The 20,378-nt window shown below is 60.9% G+C and overlaps 3 protein-coding genes across 4 annotated transcripts in view; 1 reads left to right on the top strand and 2 right to left on the bottom strand.

Annotated features, from left to right (window-relative positions):
• Positions 1 to 346: 346 nt before the first annotated feature.
• On the bottom strand, positions 347 to 3,903 carry RNF166 (ring finger protein 166). Of its 2 annotated transcripts, XM_006860108.1 has the most exons (6): positions 3,714 to 3,903; positions 2,098 to 2,254; positions 1,468 to 1,580; positions 1,114 to 1,228; positions 899 to 1,006; positions 347 to 415 (listed from the first exon to the last, which is right to left on the bottom strand). In XM_006860108.1, exons 1-6 carry the CDS (start codon positions 3,866 to 3,868, stop codon positions 350 to 352), a joined length of 714 nt encoding a protein of 237 aa, XP_006860170.1. In that variant the 5' UTR covers positions 3,869 to 3,903; the 3' UTR covers positions 347 to 349. The 2 variants fall into 2 exon arrangements, with proteins under 2 accessions (XP_006860170.1, XP_006860171.1); XM_006860109.1 differs by lacking the exon at positions 2,098 to 2,254 and having other exon boundaries at positions 350 to 415; positions 1,468 to 1,535; positions 3,755 to 3,868.
• Positions 3,904 to 4,149: 246 nt separating this feature from the next.
• Positions 4,150 to 8,612, top strand: CTU2 (cytosolic thiouridylase subunit 2 homolog (S. pombe)). Its single transcript, XM_006860270.1, has 15 exons — positions 4,150 to 4,208; positions 4,492 to 4,575; positions 5,323 to 5,401; positions 5,506 to 5,565; positions 6,026 to 6,086; positions 6,493 to 6,602; positions 6,709 to 7,004; positions 7,092 to 7,227; positions 7,313 to 7,444; positions 7,589 to 7,680; positions 7,766 to 7,869; positions 8,016 to 8,148; positions 8,232 to 8,298; positions 8,402 to 8,460; positions 8,543 to 8,612. The coding sequence occupies exons 1-15, from the start codon at positions 4,150 to 4,152 to the stop codon at positions 8,610 to 8,612; spliced, it is 1,542 nt and encodes a 513-aa protein (XP_006860332.1).
• Positions 8,613 to 8,978: 366 nt separating this feature from the next.
• PIEZO1 (piezo-type mechanosensitive ion channel component 1) overlaps positions 8,979 to 20,378 on the bottom strand; it is a 22,779-nt gene continuing 11,379 nt past the window's right edge. Inside the window, exons 21-50 of the mRNA XM_006860269.1 lie at positions 20,097 to 20,301; positions 18,811 to 18,915; positions 18,322 to 18,475; positions 17,992 to 18,235; positions 17,789 to 17,885; positions 17,487 to 17,658; positions 16,993 to 17,082; positions 16,813 to 16,909; positions 16,592 to 16,661; positions 16,192 to 16,292; positions 15,908 to 15,995; positions 15,775 to 15,831; positions 15,513 to 15,685; positions 15,325 to 15,431; positions 15,030 to 15,209; positions 14,684 to 14,942; positions 14,415 to 14,603; positions 13,996 to 14,327; positions 13,695 to 13,886; positions 13,459 to 13,606; positions 13,159 to 13,373; positions 12,919 to 13,077; positions 12,687 to 12,834; positions 10,329 to 10,517; positions 10,160 to 10,252; positions 9,899 to 10,071; positions 9,702 to 9,824; positions 9,550 to 9,629; positions 9,307 to 9,496; positions 8,979 to 9,228 (exon numbers count right to left, since the gene is read on the bottom strand). Of these exons, the coding sequence (XP_006860331.1) occupies positions 8,979 to 9,228; positions 9,307 to 9,496; positions 9,550 to 9,629; positions 9,702 to 9,824; positions 9,899 to 10,071; positions 10,160 to 10,252; positions 10,329 to 10,517; positions 12,687 to 12,834; positions 12,919 to 13,077; positions 13,159 to 13,373; positions 13,459 to 13,606; positions 13,695 to 13,886; positions 13,996 to 14,327; positions 14,415 to 14,603; positions 14,684 to 14,942; positions 15,030 to 15,209; positions 15,325 to 15,431; positions 15,513 to 15,685; positions 15,775 to 15,831; positions 15,908 to 15,995; positions 16,192 to 16,292; positions 16,592 to 16,661; positions 16,813 to 16,909; positions 16,993 to 17,082; positions 17,487 to 17,658; positions 17,789 to 17,885; positions 17,992 to 18,235; positions 18,322 to 18,475; positions 18,811 to 18,915; positions 20,097 to 20,301 (4,680 nt within the window). The remainder of the gene's footprint in view (positions 9,229 to 9,306; positions 9,497 to 9,549; positions 9,630 to 9,701; positions 9,825 to 9,898; positions 10,072 to 10,159; positions 10,253 to 10,328; positions 10,518 to 12,686; positions 12,835 to 12,918; positions 13,078 to 13,158; positions 13,374 to 13,458; positions 13,607 to 13,694; positions 13,887 to 13,995; positions 14,328 to 14,414; positions 14,604 to 14,683; positions 14,943 to 15,029; positions 15,210 to 15,324; positions 15,432 to 15,512; positions 15,686 to 15,774; positions 15,832 to 15,907; positions 15,996 to 16,191; positions 16,293 to 16,591; positions 16,662 to 16,812; positions 16,910 to 16,992; positions 17,083 to 17,486; positions 17,659 to 17,788; positions 17,886 to 17,991; positions 18,236 to 18,321; positions 18,476 to 18,810; positions 18,916 to 20,096; positions 20,302 to 20,378) is intronic.

Here is a 20,378-nt window from a genome sequence, read left to right as displayed (position 1 = left end):
ATTACAATATGAAGAGTAACTGCATTTTCTCTGCTCTATAAAATGTGAAAAGATTATCACACCAGATAGTATAGAAAAAAGCCAGAATTTCTAGGTATCACAAAAGCCGGTACCAAATGAGCAGGTGCAGGTGGGCGGGGTCAGCAGCAGGACCTAGGGGCACGCAAAGTCCTCTTGGCTTTCAATGCCACCTGCTCGGGGCTCCCAGGCTGCCCTGCCTGACCACACCACACTGCGAGGGTGCTCCTCAGACCCGTCCCCTCATTCGGGCCTTCCACTGGCCACACAGGCCCTGTGGGAGCTGGGGCCGGGGCCGGCTGAGCAGCCATCTTGGGGCAGGACCAAGCCCTCAGTTCTCAGAGAGAGACAGCGCCAGGGCAGCCTGGAAGGCAGCTTCCTCGTCGATGCTGTAGTCCTGGGAGACAGGGACTGTTACCCCAAGCGGCCAGTCCTGCCCACGGCCCCTTGAAGGTACGTGAGCCAAAGTAAGACAGTCCCTAGAACTCTCATCTTCAAAGGCCCTACCCCCACCCCACCCTACCCCACGTGGATCCCTGTGGTCACTTCTCCCCAGAATGGCTATGGGTACCCATGGTGGTCTTTCCAAGGGCAGGGGTCACAGAACAAAGGGCCAAACAGGACACCCAGGGCCTCTGCTCAGTGGGGCCCCAGGCACCTGGGCTGTTTCCAGCTCCCAGGCTCCCTCTGGTGGCCCCTTGGACTTAGCACCCTCAAAGCCCGAACTGCCGGCCATGAGGGACCCTAAAGCTGCTTCAGAGCAAGAAAAGGGGCAGGCACTGAGGGGCAACAGCCGGCAAGTGAGGAGGGGCTGTGTGGGCGAGGGCCAGGGCCCCGTAGGGGAGGGCAGGGCCGAGGGAGCAGGGACAGGGTCACCTACCACGAAGGTGTCATAGGAGAATTTGTGCCTGTGTAGGAGATGCTGCAGGAAGTTGGCGCTCTTGTAGCTGGGGTCCCCCCAGGGCATGGCCGAGCAGATGGGGCAGACCTGGACAGAGGACTGCATGTGAGGAGGGCAGGTGCGCAGCTGGTGGAGACAGCTTCAGGCAGGAGCTTTGGGGCCTGGCCGGACACTCGCTCGGGGCGGGTGCTTACCACACGGTTGGGGTCGCTGCGGTGACTCTCCACGCAGTGCTTCACCAACTCCTGCTGGTCTAGGTTGCGGGCGCCACAGTAGGGGCAGGTGAAGGTAGACCTGTTGGGGATGTTGCTGGGGGCAGGGTGGGTGGGAGTGAGCCTCTGTGGTCAGTCGTGGGGTCTGACAGAGCCAGGCTCAAAGACCCGTTCCCCCCGAGGGAAGGGGTCTGCCTGGGCACCTTTGTTCTGCCCTTGGTGGTGGGGAGGCCAACATTCTACAGGGTATCCTGTCCTGTGGGTGTCCTGGTCAGCTCAGGGGCTCCAAATACCATCCCCACAGGTAAAGTGGGAGCCAGGCCACCAGTCACCTACCTGGGGATAGGCTGGGATGTGGGCACCACAGGGACGAACTTGGGGCAGTTGGCCATCTGCTCCTGGACCTTCACACAGGACGAGACGTGCACTCGCATCTTGGCCAGAGCCACCTAGGGCAGGAAGATGGTGGACCTTGGGCTCAGTGGTGGGACGGAGCCCCAGACAGCAGCTTCTCAAGAAGGGGCTCCAGGCACCCCGTCACTGGCTCTCCCACTGGAGACACAGAGCCAGGGATGACCCAGACTGCAAATGGGAGGCTCTGCTCCCTATGTCCCCGCTGGTGGGCCAAAGCTGGGGTGCAGAAAGAGGGGACGCTGCCCACTTGCCTCCCCACTGCCCACGGGGTCTGAGATGCATAGACCAGCTAGAATGACTGTGGCGGGGGTGGGATGGGGGGTGGGGTGCTCTGAGGAAACTGGGAAAGGAGACTGGCTCAATGGCAGGAAGGCAGCGGGGTGACGGGGTGCGCACACAGCTGACCCTCCTCCTGCCCTGTGGCCATGGCAGGAAGTGTGCACCGTGTGGGGTGCCCGTGTAAAGCAGAAACAACTGAAGGTTGTTCAACAGGAAGTTAAGCAGCTCTGTCCTTGTGTTCTGGGGCGCAGGCAGGGGTGGGGGGATGGGTACCTTTTTGTTGCAGCCTCGGCAGGGTGCCTTGTAGGATGAGAGCTGCTTTTCCACATGAGCGGCCTTATCCACCTTCTTGGGGTCGAAGGGCAGGCGGCAGAGGGGGCAGAGGGGGGACGGCACCTGGAGACACGGCTGGAGACACTCCCCACAGAACCTGAGGGGGGACAGGACTAAGCACAAGTTGGCCGCCCCTCCACACATGCCCAACTCATAAAGGGTCCATCAGAGGGTCCCTTCTGGGTCACTGTGGGGTGTCCACCTGGGGCTGACAGGGCTCAGGGGACACCTGGGAGAATCTCCAAGTGCAGCCTGCAGCCACAGGCTTAGGGTCCCTCCGGTCTGGTGCCGATGGCTGTGATGCCACGCTAAGAAATGTACTTTGTGGAGGGCAATGACTTAGAGTCCAAGGGAAGCCCATTCTGAAGGGCACGTGGGGGTCTGCAAGCCGTTCTGTGTGAGCATGGGCCGTGGACTCCGAGGACTGCGAGGGGACACGGGAAGCCACAGAGACAACGGGCGGGGGAGTGGGAAGCCTCGGAGGGGTGCTGTCAACAGTAAAAGGAAGAGAGGTTTCCTGTGTCCTCCTGTCCTCGGTGCTACCAAAACCACACCGTGAACAAAGACCTGTTTGAGGACGAGGCGCTTCAGATCTGTGCACCCAGGGCACCGCATACTCAGGCTGCGATCATGGTGCTAAGGACACCCCCTTAACTCCACCATCTATGGTGGAGACCCTTTCTAAAACCAGTGCCAGGACCGAGTGGATGGAGAAAGTGCCCTGCTTGCTCCAAGGCGGTCCCTGCACTGTGTAACTAGAAGTAGCATGGCAGCTGGGGAGCAGCCCCCTCACTGGATTTATCGGCTAGAGGTGTGGGCAGGCGTCTGCGCTACATGACACTGCGGGAAGGGGCACGCTGGCAGGTGCATCCAGACGACAAGACTTGAGGCACACACCCACTCCCAGCAACAGCCCCCTCTCTCGAGCCTTTGTTTGCAAACCCCACCTCTTAGCAGGGGACCGGTTCTGGGCCCTCGCAGCTTGCTGTTAAGTGCCTTGGAGTTTTATCTCAAAGCGCCCCTGCAGTGGACTCCCAAAGAGCGGCTGGTAGGTCTGAACTGCCAATCTTGCGGTTGGCAGTCCAGTGCTTATCCGACAGCGCCACACCAGAACTGTATTACTCAGTCATTGGGGGGCGGCCCCGGGGCAGAACTGGAAGCCAGCAGCAAGCTGCAGGGCGTCGGTTCCCTGCGGGTGAGCGTGTCTGGCTGATCACTGGGAGATCAGATCTCCGCTGAACTGTACCAAACTCCAAACCAACCCCTCTCCTAACTCTGGGCAACTCCACCCCGCGGGAGTCAGCAGGCCTGAAAACGAGCTGACAGCAAAAGCCACGAGACATTTATTGACAGCGGCCGCCCCCTCGGCACCGCGCGGGCCGAGAGGAAGGCGATGGGCGCAGCGGTGCAGGCCGGCCCCCCGGCCCCAGCGCCCCCGTGTGCCCGGGCGGGCAGGGGCGGCGCTGCGCAGGAGAGCCTCCGCGTCCCCCGAGTGCTCCGCGCGGGGCTCCGCCGGGCCTCGCGGCCCCGCACCTCCCCGAGATCGGCGCACTCACGTGTGGCCGCAGCTGCCGATGGCCACCGGCCGGTAGTAGACCTCCAGGCAGATGGGGCAGCTGTACTGCGCCTCCAGGCCGCTGTCGCCGCCCGCGGGCCCGGCCGGCGGCTGCCGTTGCTGAGCCGAGGCCACTAGGCTGCGGAACATCGCCATCCCGGGGGCCAGGCCCGCCACTGCCGTCGCCCGCCCCCCACCTGGATGGTATCCTATTCCTCCACCTTACTGGCACCCTCCTCCCACACCTGCCTGGCGTCCCCCCCCCCCACCGTCCCGGCCTGGCCCGGCCCGGCCCGGTCCGACCTGAGCGTCACGGCCGCGACGGCGCTGTACGACGTCATTGGAATGCGCCCGTCGGTCCGCTACGGCCCGGAAGGCGCCGCGTTTTGTCATTTCAGTGCGCCTGTCGCCGTTACGCCGCCGCCCTCATCACAGCCATGTGTCAGGTGGGCGAGGACTACGGCGAGCAGGTGCCCGTGGGGCCACCGCCCCCGCCGCCTCCGCGGACTGGGTAAGAGCTGGACAGCCGAGCCGCCTCTCCCCTGTCCGCCGCTTCCATTCGGCCGCGCGGCGCGAGCTCCGACTCTCGTCTCCGGGCCGCCCTGCGAGCTGAGAGGTGATCGGTGTGCCCCAGGTCCTTCAGCTTTGCGTAAAGTGGGCCAAGCCTTGTGTGTCTGTGACCGCTCCCTCATCCGTGCTCTCCTCTCACCCAGCTGGGGGATGAGAAACCCACCGGCGGCGTGTAATCTGTGTTCTGACCCCTCTCCTGCCACCCCCAGCCTTCAGAGTCGTGAGCAGAAATGTGTGAAGTGCCAGGAGGGCGTGCCAGTGGTGGTGATCCGGGCGGGAGATGCCTTCTGCAGGTGAGGACCTGGCAGACATGGCGGCCGGCAGCTCTCCGCTGCGGGTCTGCGTCTGACGCCACTGCGCCCACCTGGGGACTTGGTACAGGTGGACGTGGTGTTTTCCTGCTTGACAAGATGCCATCAGTGGGCACGGGGTGTAGGAGGGTAGATATTTGGGGACGTGGGAACTGCACAGATCGGGCAGTGGTGGTGATCCGGGCGGGAGATGCCTTCTGCAGGTGAGGACCTGTCTCATCCGAGGAGGAGGTGGGCTGGGAGGAGGCTGCTGTCTTCTTCCCCAGGCCTGGGCGTGAGATGCCCCGTTGTCTCTGTCATGGCCCTGTCCCCGCCCCCTTGACTGAACTCTTCCAACACCTGCCTCCATTGACCCGGGGACATGACCATGACTCTGCCTCCCATTTTTGCCCCTCATGGCTTTGTAAACAGAGAAGGTTTGTGCTTGCTGCAGCCCAGGCCCCTCAGTGGGGGGGAGGGGGCGCATCCACCGCTGGGGTGAGCCCCTCCCTGCCTTGCTGGCCTCTGATGTTTGGGATTAAAGTTTCTGGTTTTCAGCAAATGTCCTCTCCCTGCTTCTTAAAGATAGGTCTTGTTAAGGAAGGACTAAACAAGTGTACCCTCAGATGTCCACCCTGCTGGCCACATGTGCTCAGACTTTCTGGGCCTGATTTGGAGGTGGGGGCACGGTGTGGTGGGACGGCCGAGGGGCCGAGTCTTCTGGCCACAGCCGGCAGGTGTGTGTTGCAGGGACTGCTTTAAGGCCTACTATGTCCACAAGTTCCGAGCTGTGCTAGGGAAGAACCGAATCATCTTTCCAGGTGAGAAGGTGAGTGTGGGCCCCAGAACCAGCAGCCACCTACACCTGTGCGTAACCGGGGAGAGCAGTGTCCCCAGTGGAGGTGTGTGCTCTCAGGCGCCCTCTCTTCCTAGGTCCTCCTGGCGTGGTCGGGCGGACTGTCGTCCAGCTCCATGCTCTGGCAAGTCCTGGAGGTTCGTCTCCACTCCCCTGCCTTTCCTCCCAGGCTAGGGTGCTGTGGGGTTGGGTTACAGGGTGGAGGGCCACCCTCTGGGCTGGCGCTATGGCTTCCTTGATTGCCCCCAAGGGTCCCTGGGAGTGTAAGGAGGTGCACAGCCGGAAGCTGTTCTGGTTGTCACCTGCCTGCCTACTCCCGTGTGTAGAGTACAGGTGTGTGACCTGGGCAGAGTGACTTGAAGTGTCACTGTGTGCTCTGGGGCCCCAGGTGTCAGACAGGTAGATGAGTGCAGGCACTTTTGGGTGCTCTGGGGACTTCCTGGAGAGAAAGCTGGGTTTGAAGGGCATCGCTGGGTGGGCAACCTGAGGCCCAGGTGGAACCTGGGAGCTGGTGGGGACATGTCCTGGGGCTCTGTGCTGCAGACCTGGGACACTTAGCTGTGCTGACCCTTCTGAGTCCCTTATTTCTCCTTGCAGGGCTTGAGTCGAAGCTCAGCCAAACAGCTGCGTTTCATGCCGGGGGTGGTCTACGTGGATGGTAGGTGTGGCTGGACTCTTCCCAAGTCTGGCCACTTGGGCCCATGGATCTGCCCTCTAGTGGACAAATCAAGTATTGTGGTCACTGCTCCCCCTAACAGGAACAGACCACACAGCTGTTTCCTGAGGGGCATCTGGCCCACATCTTTAGTAGGTAGGGGGTCCCAGTGGAGGGGAACTGGGCGCGGAGCTGGCCAGTGATGTACCTCTTCTCAAGCCATGATAAAAATGTGCTGCCAACTTTGAAAATGTTCACCAAAGGGAAGTGGGCTCATACCCACAGTTGGCACATCTCTTGTCCCTTGCGGACCCTCCTTGCACTGGGGTTGGCTCAGGGCTATGAGAGGGCCCCAGGACCCTGGAACGAGCTGGGTGCCCCTCCCTGAATCCTGCTGCCTGGCTCACAGAGGGAGCAGCTTGTGGCCGGAGCCCTGAGGATAGAGCAGAGACCTTGGCTGAGGTGCGGTCCATCCTGCAGTCTGCTGGGCTGCCGTGGTACAGCGTCTCCTTAGAGAAGGTGGGCATGTGTCCTCAATGGGGGCTGGAGGAAGGGGTGGTCCAGGAGTGTGGACACAACCTCATTTTCCTCTTGACCCTCAACTTGTGCCCATTTGGCCCAGTAGGTGTTCAGCCTGCCCCAGTCTGTGCTGCGGTACTTCTCCCAGGAGCCTGCTACAGGCAAAAGCACCTACAAGGAGGCTGTGGATGGCTTCATCCGACAACAGCAAGGGCTGGGGACCCAGGGGACAGAGGACAGTCCCAGCCCAAACCCTGGGGAGGAGCAGCTGAGCTGGCACGGCCCACAAGACGCCCAGAGCCTGGCAGAGCCACCCACAGCTGCCCAGACTGAGGCTGTGTCCAGACTCTTCCACTCAGTGAGGACGCTGACCGCCAAGGAAGAGCTTCTGCACACCTTCCGGTGAGCGGGCCCTGCACCCTATCCCCCTCCGGGCCCCCAGGGTCCCTCCCTGCCTCCACACAGGCTTCCAGATGCTCTGGCCTGCAGGACTCATCTGATTCTGCACGTGGCCCGCACCCACGGCTACTCCAAGGTGATGACAGGGGACAGCTGTACCCGCCTGGCCATCAAGCTCCTGACCAACCTGGCGCTGGGGCGAGGCGCTTTCCTGGCCTGGGACACAGTATGTAAGGCCAGACGGCCTCCTCCCTTTGCACCTCCTCCAGCTGGCAGGGAATGGGGGTGCTCAGAGGTCGTCCATCCTGCAGGGCTTCGCAGACGAGCGGCATGGGGACGTGGTGGTGGTGAGGCCTATGCGGGAGCACACCCTGAAGGAGGTTGCCTTCTACAACCACCTGTTTGCTGTCCCTACGGTGGTCACACCTACCCTAGACACTAAGGTGGGTGAGTGAGCTTGGGGCTGACCAGAGAGGCCAGACTGCAGAATCAGGGCAGCTGGCTGCTCCTTCAGCTTTCTCTTGGACAGCCCCAGCCTGGTGCTGCCCTCCTGGACCTGCCCCCAGCCCCCCTCTGGCTTCCCCTAGGCCCCCGAGAAAGCCAGCATCCACCGATTGATGGAGACCTTCGTTCTCCGCCTACAGGCCCAGTTCCCCTCCACTGTCAGCACCGTATACAGGTGGGAGGTTGGGGGCTGGAGAGGCACCTGCCTGGGGCTGGCCCCCACTGATGGTCACTGATGCCCTGGCTCTGCCTGACCACAGGACAAGCGAGAAACTGATCAAAGCCCCCCGGGCTGGCCGGGCAACCAGCCCCTCCCGTCCCCGATGCCTCCTCTGTCTCTGCACGCTGGATGTTGACAGCGAGGGTCTGCACCTGGGCCTGGGAAGTGGTGGGGGTTTAGGGATTTAAGGCATACCCTGGTCTCTGGGGACAGGTGAGCTTGGGTCTTGTTTTACCAGCCCCTGCTGTCCGAAGGCCCTCCCCACCCACCAGCCCTGTCTCTGCTTACAGATAGTGCCACGGCTTTTGGGGCCCAGACTACCATAGCCCCCTCCCGGAGGCAGCCCCCTACTCCACAAGCCCAGGCTGAAGAGCCCCCAGTGACTTGCTGCTCGCCAGGGTGTGGGGCTGGGTCCGCTGAGAGGTGAGTCACTGCCTGCACCGTGGTCGCTGCAACTGCATGGGTGGGCACCCCCAGCACACCCCCCGCCCTGTCTGCTTCCCCAGGGAGGACCTCCGAGCCTCTGTCATTGAGCAGTTGTGTTACGGCTGCCGTGTGAACACCAAGGACTTGGTGAGTGAGCCTCCCACGGAGCCCTTCCCCACCTGCGGCCAGACTGACTTCCTTGGGGTGAGGAAGGTGGCCCCCGCCTGGTCACGTGTCCCCTTTGTTGCAGCCCTCGTTGGAGCCCCTCCCGCCCTACGTCCTGACTGAGGCCCAGCTCCGCGGCCACAGGTACTCCGCAACCTCTCTGCAGGGGCAGCCCAGGGCTGGCTCCATCTGGGTCTAGCCCCATCCTGAGCGGGGATCCCTACAGGGCCCGGGTCACGCAGGAGATCCAGGAGTTCCTGATGGAGGACAGTGAGGACGAGGTGGACACAGCCTGAGCCGAGTTCCTGGGACATAGCTGCCCTCTCCAGCTGCCTGGCCGCAGCATAAAGGCAGCCACACTGGGCAGGAGCCCAGAGCAGCCGAGGCTACCCCCCCCACCGTGTAATCATTTGTATAAATAAAGGCATTTTTAATTAGAAAAGTCTACAGTACGCGTGGGGAAGAGATGCCCCTGGCCCTGTTGGGTGGTCGGGGTGAGACGCTCCCTTCTCTGGCAGCAGTGTTAGGGCTTGGGCGGGCTGGGGATGATGCGTCACAGCTGGTAGCCTTGGGCCCGGGAATGCCGTCTGTCCGCTTGTCCTCCTGTCCTCTCCGCCACGCAACCCCGGGGCTCCTTCATTTTCCGGGGCGCTGAGCAGCGCCTAGTCTTTGTCGCGGGTCCACTTGATCATGGTCTCTGGCGAGCGGTACAAGAAGATGAGCTTGGCGTACAGCTCCTCTTCCAGAGCCAGCTCTTGCGTCTCTCGCACCAGGAAGATGTCCTGGCAGAGCTTCAGGATGCGGTCCACGCAGGGCAGCTCCTCGAACATGATGGAGTGCGAGATCTCGCTGAAGAAGCCCCGTACGAACTTGCCGATGACCAGCACGATGGACACATAGAGGCCCATGATCCTGTGGGGGAGGAGCTGAGTCCTGGCTCCGGCCCCGCCCACCACTCCCGTCCGCCATCCCGCTGCTCCCCAGACTTACCCGTAGCCCGCCAAGAAGCCCAGGCTGGGCGGGCTGACCTTGTCGCTGAAGATGACCATGGGCAGCAGATTGCAGTCGGTGCGGCAGTCCTCCAGCTCCACCACCCACCACTCGAGGAAGCCGTCAGCCCCCGCGCCCATGCGTTCCCGGCGCAGCTGGATACGAACGTTCAGGTAATCTTCCTCCTCTTCTGCAGAGTGGATGGTGGTCAGGCCCCCTAGCCCCCAGGAGGCCCGCACTCACTGGGCTGTAGCTGCTTCACCGGGTTGGCCTCAGGCCCGTTGGGGGCACGGATGTACTTGGGGAACAGGTTGGGGATGACCCTGCAGGAAAGAGCTGGCAGCTCAGGCCCTGCCCTCCGCCATGCAGCCCTCCCTGAGGGCATACCCACTCACACGGACTGGTCCTCGGTGCCCTCGAGCAGGCTAGCCAGCATCCGCCGGGCGGTACTATTGGGAACCAGGCCTAGGGTGTGCTTCTCCGTGGTGTACTCCACGGTACCGCCCTTGGCCACATCCCTGTGGACGGGAACATCAGCATGGCCCCACCCACCCAGGCCCTGCCCCGGCCCCACCCAGCCCGCCCCGCCCACCTCTGAAAGTTCCAGGTGAGACGCAGGGTGATGTCCGAGGTGCCATTGTACAGCTCCCGCTTCATCTGGGCGCGGCTCGGCGGGCTGATGCGCCACAGCGCCCCAGAGCTACCCTCGATCTGGGCCGTGGCGATGTCCTCAGGGCTGTACTGACTGATGAACTGCATGGCCAGCTGGGGACAGGGCGGACACACCTCAGTAGGGTGGTCCGCTTAGCCCCTCCCGTCTGCCCCTGCCCACCAAGGCCCGGGTGGCACTCACTGGGTGAGGGTCAAACTGCTTGGACAGCTCCTCGTAGGCCTGGGCCGTGAAGGGTACTATACACGGCTGCTGAGCACTCATGGTGAATAGGGGCTGCACAGGGAGCAAGCGGTGATGCCAGGCTGCCCCCGCCCGGCTCCCCACCCCCAGCCAGGACCTCCCTGTGCACCTCATAGCCACCCAGCTTGAGGGTGACAGTGACATCGATGGGTTGGTTGACCACGCCGACCACTGAGCGCACCAGGGACATGAACAGCAGCGGGAACCAGATGATGGCAATGAGGAAGAGGATGATGAGACCACCCATGCCGTACTTGACGACCCTCTTCTTCTTCTGCCCCTTGGGCTGCGGGTATTTCTGTGGAGACAGGCTAACTTGGCCCCTCTTCTGTGGTCACACCAGGCCCTGACCCCTCCCTGCCACTCCCAGAGCCCCATTCTCCAAGCCCCTCTCTCAATCCTCAGGTGGCCAGGGTCTCTGGTTCACCCAGTGGCTGCACAATGTCCAGCATCAAAACTACAGCATTCCTATCAGTGAGTGTGGTGCATGTACAAGGACGGACAGACGGACATAAGCTCCCACCTCTGTGGTGCTTTAGGCAATAAGAGTGCAAGATCATTCTTCAGGGAAAGGGCAAGCTTTCAACAAATGGACCTCGACATGCAGGAGGATGAAGCTGGGCACCGACCTCACCCCACAGACAGTTCAAAATGGATCAGAGATCCAGAAGAGCTGGAACCATAAAACGCTTACAAGAAAATGGGTGACTCTAGGACCTTGAGTTAGGCAAAGGGTTCTTAGCTATAACACCAAAACCATAGGCCACTGCAGAAAAAACAGATAAACTGAACATCGTTCACCTTAAAGCTTGTGCCTCCAAGGACGCCATTAAGTGAAAAGTCATTCTACAGGAAGGGAGAACACTTCTGCAAATCTTTGATCCAGTAAGATTCTAATGTCCGGAATAAATAAGGAACTTTTGTGGCCCGTATAAGAGTAGCTTAGTTTTAAAAATGAGAAAAGCATGAACAGACATTTCTCCAAAGGAGACAGACTACGAACCAAACAAGTTCATGAAAAGACGCTGAATCACTGATCACCAGGAAATGTAATCCACACTACAATGACAACCACATCACACCCAGCGGGATGGTGAGAAATGTTGGTGAGGAGATGGAACCCTCCTACACTGCTCGAGGGCTGGGGGGATGTAAAATAGTGTAGCCACTCTGGAAAACAGTCTGGAAGCCCCTCAGAATGTTAGACAAGCTCACTGCCGTCGAGTCGCTTCTGACATGTAGCGACGCTTCTGACATGTAGCGACACTGTACAGCATAAGTCCCCCCATAGGGTTTCCAAGGCTGGGACCTTTACCGATGCAGACTGCCACGTTTTCCTTCCTCAGAGTGCCTGGGGGGTTTAAACCACGGACCTTAGTGTTTAGTAGGCAAGTGCTTAGCCACTGTACCACCAGGGCGCCTTACTATCAATGAATAGACCCCCAAATCCCATTGTTGTGGAGTAGAGTCTAACTCACAATGACCCAGTGGACAGGAGAACTCCCCTGTAAGTGTTTCCAAGTCTGTCATCTTTACAGACACAGACTGCCTCCTCTGTCTGCCATGAGAGGCTGGTGAGTGCGGTTAATGCGCTAGACTGCAAAGTCGGTGTGAACTGCAAGGTCAGCATTTCAAGCTCACCAGCCACTCCTTGGAAACCCTGTCCAAGGTCCCTATGAGCTGGAACCAACTCAATGGCACCCAACAACAAGCCAAGCACTTAACCACTGCTCCACCAGAGCTTCCCAAGAGTTACTGTGTGACTCCTATGTGTCTATCTATGCAAGAGAAATGAAAGCATGTCCACACAGAAATGTGCACACAAATGCTCACACAGAGTCCCTCACTAGAGTCAACATAGAAACAACCCAAATTCCATCAACTGAAATGAGTGGATTAAACCAATGTGGTCCGTCCGTACAATCAACCACAAAAGGGATGAACAACTGATCCCCGCTACAATACAGCTGAACCGTGAAAACAAAGGAAGCCTGGCACACATGACCACACACTGCGTGACACTCAGGAAACCATGAGAACAGGCAAATCCATGTGGATGGGGGATTCGCGGTGGGGGAGGGGGAGGGTTTTGCTTTGGGGGATTAGACTTCTGAACCTCGTGTGGTGATACGGGCACAGCTGGCTACAGTAAACACCTCTGGACTGTGTGCCTTCAATGGATGAGCTGTGTAAATTACAGCTAAAGGTGTTAAAGAATCTCAGTTTAACATCCTGCCATGGTGGCTAAGCTGGCCAGGACTTTGCGCCACTGAAATTCCCTGTGTCAAGGCTGAGTCCTTGAAGCCCCTTCTATGGAACCCCTTCTGGTCCCTGGGGCCCTCTTAGAAAGACCCCTCGTAGGCCCCCTGTGTTGTCCAGCTCTGGGAGGGCTGCCCGAGTACAGTGGCCATACCATCAAGGGCCTGGCGCCCACAGCAAGAAATGGACGAAGCCTAAGCCACCTTACCTTCTCAGTCTCCCGGCTGCACTTGATGATGAAGATGTTGGCATAGATGTCCTCCACGCACATCCAGTTGGACAAGGACAGCGTGGTATCCGTCCACACCCAGTCCATCACGGCCCGCAGCTCCACCAGGAATGGCACTAGACGGAACCTGCCCGCCACACAGGGACCTTCACTGGGGGGGCTGCACGAAGGGCGCCTGGGGCCTCCTCGCTGCCCGCGGACCCACACTCACCCTTGGAAGAGGAAGAGGTTGAGGTGGTTGTACTTCTTGGTGAGAAAGTTGCCCAGGATACGGGTGGGGTAGCCGCAGCGGATCTGGTAGGCAGACAGTGCGAAGTAGATGCACTTGACGAAGTACCACAGCTGAGCCACTGCATTCTGGCTGAACATCCTGCAGAGAGCACCCGGGCATGTCAGGGCGCCCATGAACCAGCCCCAGACCTCCCTGCCTGGGTGGGGATGCGCAGCCCACCTCTCGGTGACGGCGGGCAGGATGAAGAACATCCACAAGTGGACAGCCAGCACCAGTGCCACCTGGAAGGCCAGCTTGCCCAGCACAGTCTTGCGCAGGTAGAGTGCGCGGTCCACCACCATGGTGCTGAACTGGATCAACAACATCACCAAGAAGGCCTCTGGCACCTGGTCGTCTGACAGTGAGGACGTGATGTCTGTGGCCGCTGAGTGCTTCTGGGACCGGAGAAGGTGCGGGTCACTCCCTGGGGCCTGCTGGGCATCCCTGCAGGCCCCGAATAACCTGGGGGCTCTGGCTCACCCCAAAGGCCCAGAAGCCGAAGATGATGATGATGAAGTCAACAACGTCCGCCAGGAACATGAGTGCGTAGACGTCAGTGGCCGCGCGGTACTTGGTGTGCAGGATGTCATGGTAGAACTGCCGCAGTGGCTGGAACAGGCTCTGGGCCCTGCAGGCAGCAGGTGACAGTGGACTCAGGCTGACCCCCACCCCACAGGTGTCCTGCCCAGAGTTGCCCCTGAAGCTGCATCACTCACAGGGACAGGCAGAAGGTCTGAACCCGCAGCCCAGCTTTCTTCACCCTCTCCCGGGAGGGGCTCGGCCTCTTGGCTCTCCCGGTGGCTGCGGCCTCCTCCAAGTCCTCCTCTTCCCCAGCTTCTGTGGGGAGGAAGCTGCCGCTGACAGAGCCCCATGGCTGGGCCAGACTCACCCCAGACCCCGTGATGAACCTTGGGAAGTACCCGCCACAGCAGCCACAGGCTCCCTGAGAGGGTCTGAGCCCGTAGCTCCCACCTTAGCAGTTTCAGCTGTGAAATGGGCCACTACTGCCTCCAATACCTCCCAGAGACAGGACTGGGGGCAGGGGTGCGTGGTAAGGACAGTGGACCCCGGGTATGGTTGGTTAGGATGACAGTACCACCAGCTGCTGGTCTCTCCTTCCTCTTCCTGAAACGCAGGTGGAGACGCCTCGAGTGACGGCCCTTGGCTACCACTTCAGGCTCTAGGGCCTCAGACTCCACTCTGACTTCAACCTCACCGTCGTCCTCGAGTGGGGTCCCGGCTATCCCCGGCTCGAGCAGGACTTCCGACTCCTCCCTGACCTCCTTCTCACCACTGTGGTCAGGCTCCTTGGAGAGTGGACCCTCCTCATGGTCCCAGAGGCCATAGCACTGTCGGAGGAGAGGGCAAGGGGATGGGTGAGGGGAGGCCGGCTCCCCTGTGGACGACCCGAGGACAGCAGCGGCAGGGAGACCCACCAGCAGCTGGGACCGGTGGAAGAACAGCGCCATGAGCTGGAGCAGGTCGTACTTGAGGTAGTCATCGGACTTCTCCAGGCCCAGGATGCGTGGGGGGAAGTAGGGCTTGTTCTCGTGACGCCGCAGCACCGCATAGCTGTTCCAGGGGAAGAAGCCAAACTGGAACAGGTACTTGGTGACCACCATGACCTGCGGGCGGGTGGGCAGCGGCTGAGCATGCAGGGCACCATGCACGCCCACACCTCGCCCTGCTCTCCAGCAGTGCCCACCTCGGTGAAGATGATGGCGGTCATCCAGAAGCGCTTGCTGGGCCTGGGGATGGACAGCATGGCCCACAGGAAGACCAGCACAGGCAGCACCAGGGAGGTGGCCGAGGCGGTGACCATGTGGTTGAGTACGATGATGAAGTAGCAGAGTAGCTCCGAGTGGGCGGCCACGCACTGGTACCCGGCCAGGAGCAGCCGCAGCGCCCGACCCCGGCTGGCTGCAAACTGCTCAGCCTCCTCCAGCTCAGGGATGTGCAGACACCTGCAGGAGGACCAGAGGACGGGTGACCCGGGGCTGGCCAGGGCGAGCATCCCAGGTGGACCCCCCCCCCACAGCCCCCACACACACCTCTTCTGCAGCAGCTCGCTGGCTGTATGTGTCAGGTTGTATGCTCTGGCCGAGAGATCCCCGGGGCCTGTGGGGTCAGCCACGGCCTCTTGGCTGTTGCTGCGGGTGTTGTAGCCCGTGGTAAGGGGGCTGCTGGTGTCCTCGGGGGTGCTGCTCAGCGGTTCCTCAGCCCCGAACCCACTGTGGGCAGAGAGACTGGCATTACACAGGCTCAGGAGTAACAGAGGCAGAAAGGGGGCCCAGGGGTCAAGGTCTGGGGTCAGGTGTGACCCTCCTCCAGCCCCTATGCACCTGCCTTGACGCTGTGCTGGGGACCTCAGGGCCATCCTCGGAGCCCGGCAGGTCACCCTCGTCCTTGCTGGCATATAGCTGATTCAGGACACTCCAGCGCACCTTTCTACCCTGCAGGCAGGCACAGGCGGGTCACAGAGGGCCCTCACCTCACAGGGGCCCGGTGGGCCGGGTGGTGGGGGATATGCTCACCTGCAGCAGCTCCTGCGTGAAGAGGTAACGCTCGGCACGCAGCACGTCACTCATGGTGCGGTGGTAGTGCGTGAAGGCCTGCAGCCAGCGCGTCAACCCATCCACCAGTGCCTGACCTAGCACCCAGAGGAACTGCGCCGTGCTCACTACTCGCTGCATCACGTGGCTGCGGCCTGGGGGTGGGGGGGTGGGGGAGGCATGGGCAGATGCAGGTGAGGCTGCTTGCTCCCACCCCCCACCCCAGCCCACGGGACTCATGTACCTGCCACCTGGTCTTCCAGACCCTCTGTCGGCTCCACCTCCTGGCGGGGGTCTCCTCCTGGGCACAGACAAGGGTTAGGGCCTGGCTGCAAAAGCCCAGGGCTCAGGCCGGCCCACAGCCCACACTGACTCACCCACGGATGCCTGTTCTGCCTGTGCCTGCTCTTGTCGCCGCTGCCGAAGGACCATCTGGGCATTGGTCACCCACGCCTGGTACGCCATCTGAGGGCAGGGGTGAGGTCAGGATGTTGACTGAAGCCAGACCCCAGTCACTGCAGTCAGCTGACTGCTGGGCCCACTCAGCACAGGGCCCTGGCTTCTGGTGTGCCAGGCATTGTGCCCAGGTGTGAGAAGGGGGCTGGGGTGCCCACTGTCTCCTGGCACACCTATGTTCCGGGCCCTGCTCCCAGGTCCTCACCTGGAAGGCGCTCTGTGTCGAAGGCCGGGCTTCCTCAGGCTGCGTCTCCTCTTCCTCCTCGCTGTCGGAGTCGAACAGGAAGTAGTCCCCGGAATGGATGACTGCGGGACAGGGTGGGGTGAGGGTGCTGCTCCCGGGCAGGCAGACCCCTCCCACCTCAGGCTCCTCCCTGCAGGAGGACAGGCACATACCCCGGGCCTGCTGCAGGCACAAGACACGGCAGGGACAAGAGACGGGACGAGGATGGATGGATGAGAAAGCAATGGAGGGGTAGAACGCTCAGGGCTCCGGAGTCAGAGTTGGCTGGGGACACTGGCGTGACTCAGCACATCCCCAGACACCCCCGGCACAGGGGCTCCCAGGGAACACTGAGGGGCGGGGGCAGGGACAGGACATGTACCTGTGGCATGGTCCAGCCAGGGCCGCCACCACTCTCTCCGTGGCGGGGAGGCGCCCCCTGGACCGCTGGGCTCTGTGGAGGGGGCAGAATAGCAGGCGTGAATGGCGGTGAGCAGAGTAGCAAGTGACAAGTGGTCATAGGACCGACGTGGACACACACAGCACCCATGTGACGGGACGCAGACAAGCCAGGAGCCGGCACGTCGGGTAGAGATGCAGTGCTCCTGGGTACTGACCTGTGTCCCCAGGGTCCTCTGAGGGCTCCTGTCCTGTCCGGCTCTGCCGATGCTTCTCTTGCTTGGCTCGGATGCGCTCCATCCTAGGGAGGAGGGAGCGAGTGAGCCGGGACTGGCCCACCCACAGCACTGCCCACCAGAGGACCCGGGGCGAGGGGCTACCTACTGTCTCTTCAGCTGGGCCAAGGATTTCTCCTCAGCTGCGCGGTGGGCGCTGATGCTCTTGAGGCTGGCTGCATTGTACAGTGCAAAGCCCCTGCAGGGTTGGGTGAGAACAGGGCTCCATCCGCCTGCACTGGCCCCCCACCTCAGTGCTCCCCCAGCCCCAACCTTGGAGTCACCTGAGCCCCCCCCCTCATACCTGGGATGCCTCGGTCCCCTCTCTTCAGCAGCACCGCAGGACCTCAGGGTGCCCTCCCTCCACCCACATCTCTGCCCTCCCTCCCTCCCCCGCTGGAGATAGAGCATGAAGCCACTATGGTGGGATGTGGGGCGCCTGGGGGGTGTGGAGGTCAAGAGTTCAGCCAAATCCCCCCCACCAGGGATGCTGGAACACCGTGCTATGTCCAAGCTGCTGATGGGCTCCCGCTTCAACTCCAAGTGACCCACTGACACCAGGGAGGGACAAGCTCGGGGGGTACACTGGGCCCTGGGCCTCACCTGGAGGCCTGCAGGGCAGTGGCCTGGAGGTCAGCAGCCACGTGCAGGAAGTAGTAGCTGAGGAAGATGCGGCGCTGAAGCAGCAGAAAGAAGAAGCAGATGCCGTCCCAGATGACCCCGGCCTCTTCCACGGGCAGTACACAGTCCTGGTCCCGGCTGGCCATGGCTTTGGCTGTGGCCCAGACACCAAGTCAGGGTGTGTGTGTGTGTAGTGCATGCTGTACATGGACCTGCTGGGTGTACCTTTTCTGTGTGCAGCCCCCCACCTGACCACGTGTCCCCCGCAGCCCTGATGCACTCACGGTTGTAGTAGCCCTTGACGGTGCACACGAGGCTGAAGAGCTGGATGACCCAGCAGAAACTGCTCTGCATTTGCTCCACGAAGACACAGGACAGGAGCTGCGAGGACGAGGGGCGCTGGGGTGGGCCCGTGGGTGGGGGCCTGAGGGGTGGGGAGTGGGGGGGACCCGTGGGCTGTGAGGCCGGGCCGGGCTGCAGTGCTCACCGAGAGCATGTTCTTGGAGATGATGACAGTGACGTTGTAGAGAATGAGACAGTCCCATAGCACGAGACGGTCCTGCGTGTCCTTCTGCAGCAGGGCAGTGCCGAAGAGCAGCAGGTAGAAGCAGGCCAGCAGGTAGCCCAGGCCGAAGATGCTGATGCGAGTGGCCCCCGTGATGAAGACCACCACCAGCACCAACCAGAAGAGGTAGCGGAAGACAGCCACCTTCGCCAAGTCCAGGTAAGACCTGTGTTATGGGGGCAGGCATGTGAGTCTGTGTCACCCAGTCTCCCCCATGCCGACTTGCACCCCAGGCCCTCCTGGAAGGCCTACCTGCAGTGGATGAAGTTGGGCACAGGATTGGGCTCTCCTTGCAGCGGCTCCAGGTAGTCAGTGTTGGGCCCCGCCATGTTCCGCCACTCATCGGTGCGTTCGGCTATAAACACCTGCCACTGCTGGGAAGCGCAGAGCAGCAAGAAGGCATCATCTGTGGGCACACAGGGCACTGTCTTAGGAGCCCACTGCCCAGCATGCCCCCCGTACTGACCTGGAGGGGTGTGTGTGGGTGTGTGCAGAGAGCACATCCGCCTGTGTGACCTCGGGGGCTTCCGCACAGGACACACTTGTCTGTGTGCACCGTGTGTGTGTGTGTGTGTGTGTGTGTGTGTGTGTGTGTGTGCGTGCGCACCTGTGCCCCGGTACCCAGTGTGTGTTCACATTCCGTTTCCCGGAGCTGTGTCTAGGGAGCATGGGACTGGACCCACCGGGCTGTCGGGAGAGTGCGCCCTCCCACACAGCCAGGCCAGTCCATGGGACACTCACTGATGAGGTTGGTGGAATTGGGAGCCCTGAAGAAGTCAGGCAGGTATAACCACTTGATGAGCGCAGAGTTCATGGGGATGGCCCGGCTCCAGCGCCATGGGTAGTCTGCCGGGGTGAGGGGGCGTGGGGAGAGGCTGAGAGGAAGCAGGGCCCCAGTGCGCCACGAGGGACTGAGACACACTCACATGGTGCACACACATGCAACATGCCTCCACATACACCTCACACACAATAATCCCTACACACGTACAACTCACACAACCACCCCACACATGTGCAACTCATACACACACAACACGACTACACATACAACACACAGAGAACACACATCCACATACAACTCATACATACAACATGCCTACACACACAGCTCCTACACAACCCCTACACAGTACACACACATACAACTACACATAAAAAACACACATAGAACATGCCTATACATACAACTCACGCATAGAACACACATACATGCATGGCTCACACACAACCACCCCTACACACGTACAAGCCACACGCACAACTCACATACATACAACTCACACAACCACCCCACGCATGTACAACTCACACATAGAACACACACATAGAACACACCTACACACAACCACACACACACCATGTCTACACATACTGTGCACACACACAACACCCCTACACATGCAGCACATATACAACACGCCTACACATACAGCCCACACATGTACAACTCAAACCCACCCACTTGCATACACTCACACTCAGAGTCTACACACACAGACCCAGAAACACCACCACATTTGGAAGACACACAGTTCTCGAGCGTGTACTAGGCCCCAGGAGACACATATGGCAGCAGATGTTCAGGGCAGGTCTTTCTGAGAAGGCCGCCTCCCCACAGCCCAGAGCGCAGGTCCCTGGTACTAAACACACTGGGCACAGAAAGGAACCAGAGCCCCCAGAGGAAGTGGCTGATTTCAGGGTGGGATCGGAAGACCTTGTGAGGGCCAGAAAGCAAGTCTGTGCTCACAGAGGGAGGGGGACAGTGACACTCCCCCAGAGCTAGGGGGGCTACAGCAGGGGCAGGGGAGGGGATAGGAGGGCCAAGGTCCGCCCAGAGAGTTCCAGCTGGCCCTAAAAGTGCCCACAATCTCCACTACAGCCCCTTGTCCAGACTCCACCTCCCCCCCAGCTCACGGGCAGGCGGCACTTGGTCTCTTACTGCATTTGGAGCTACAGCGGCTCTAGTCTAGAACCCACAGAGCCACCCTGCTGCCCCTCAGCCAGGCACAGGCTGGACGGCTCACCTAGGCACAGAGCGGGTGGGATACCCAGACACAGCAGGTACTGATAGAGAAGGAAGAGTGTGAGGAAGAGGCAGTAGTTGGGCCAGAGCAGGGCAATGGCTTGTCGGTGGCGGCGAGTGAGGATAGCCACCAGCCAGCAGCCGTGAAAGATGACCATGAAGTTCATGCGTTGCCCAATAACGTTCACTGCCATCAGCAGGCAGATCTGGGGGTGGGAAGAGTGTGTGGTTGGGGGTAAGCCGCTTGCCTCCTGTGCCGGAGACTCAACCTCAAAGGCTCAGA

This window comes from Chrysochloris asiatica, unplaced genomic scaffold (assembly GCF_000296735.1).
Source record: "Chrysochloris asiatica unplaced genomic scaffold, ChrAsi1.0 scaffold00037, whole genome shotgun sequence".
Lineage (NCBI taxonomy): Eukaryota > Metazoa > Chordata > Mammalia > Afrosoricida > Chrysochloridae > Chrysochloris > Chrysochloris asiatica.
The sequence above is the reverse complement of the archived record's forward strand: the minus strand, read 5'-3'. Positions and strand labels throughout refer to the sequence as shown.

Excerpts from the sequence above, each read along its gene's own strand:
- RNF166 (XM_006860108.1), bottom strand. The coding sequence starts at position 3,868 with ATGGCGATGTTCCGCAGCCTAGTGGCCTCGGCTCAGCAACGGCAGCCG. Across the intron at positions 1,581-2,097 it reads GCCGAGGCTGCAACAAAAAG|GTGGCTCTGGCCAAGATGCG; the intron begins GTACCCATCCCC and ends TTCCTGCCCTAG. Across the intron at positions 1,229-1,467 it reads ACATCCCAGCCTATCCCCAG|CAACATCCCCAACAGGTCTA; the intron begins GTAGGTGACTGG and ends CCCTGCCCCCAG.
- CTU2 (XM_006860270.1), top strand. The coding sequence starts at position 4,150 with ATGTGTCAGGTGGGCGAGGACTACGGCGAGCAGGTGCCCGTGGGGCCA. Across the intron at positions 7,681-7,765 it reads ACTGTCAGCACCGTATACAG|GACAAGCGAGAAACTGATCA; the intron begins GTGGGAGGTTGG and ends GCCTGACCACAG. Across the intron at positions 7,870-8,015 it reads GCTGGATGTTGACAGCGAGG|ATAGTGCCACGGCTTTTGGG; the intron begins GTCTGCACCTGG and ends CTCTGCTTACAG.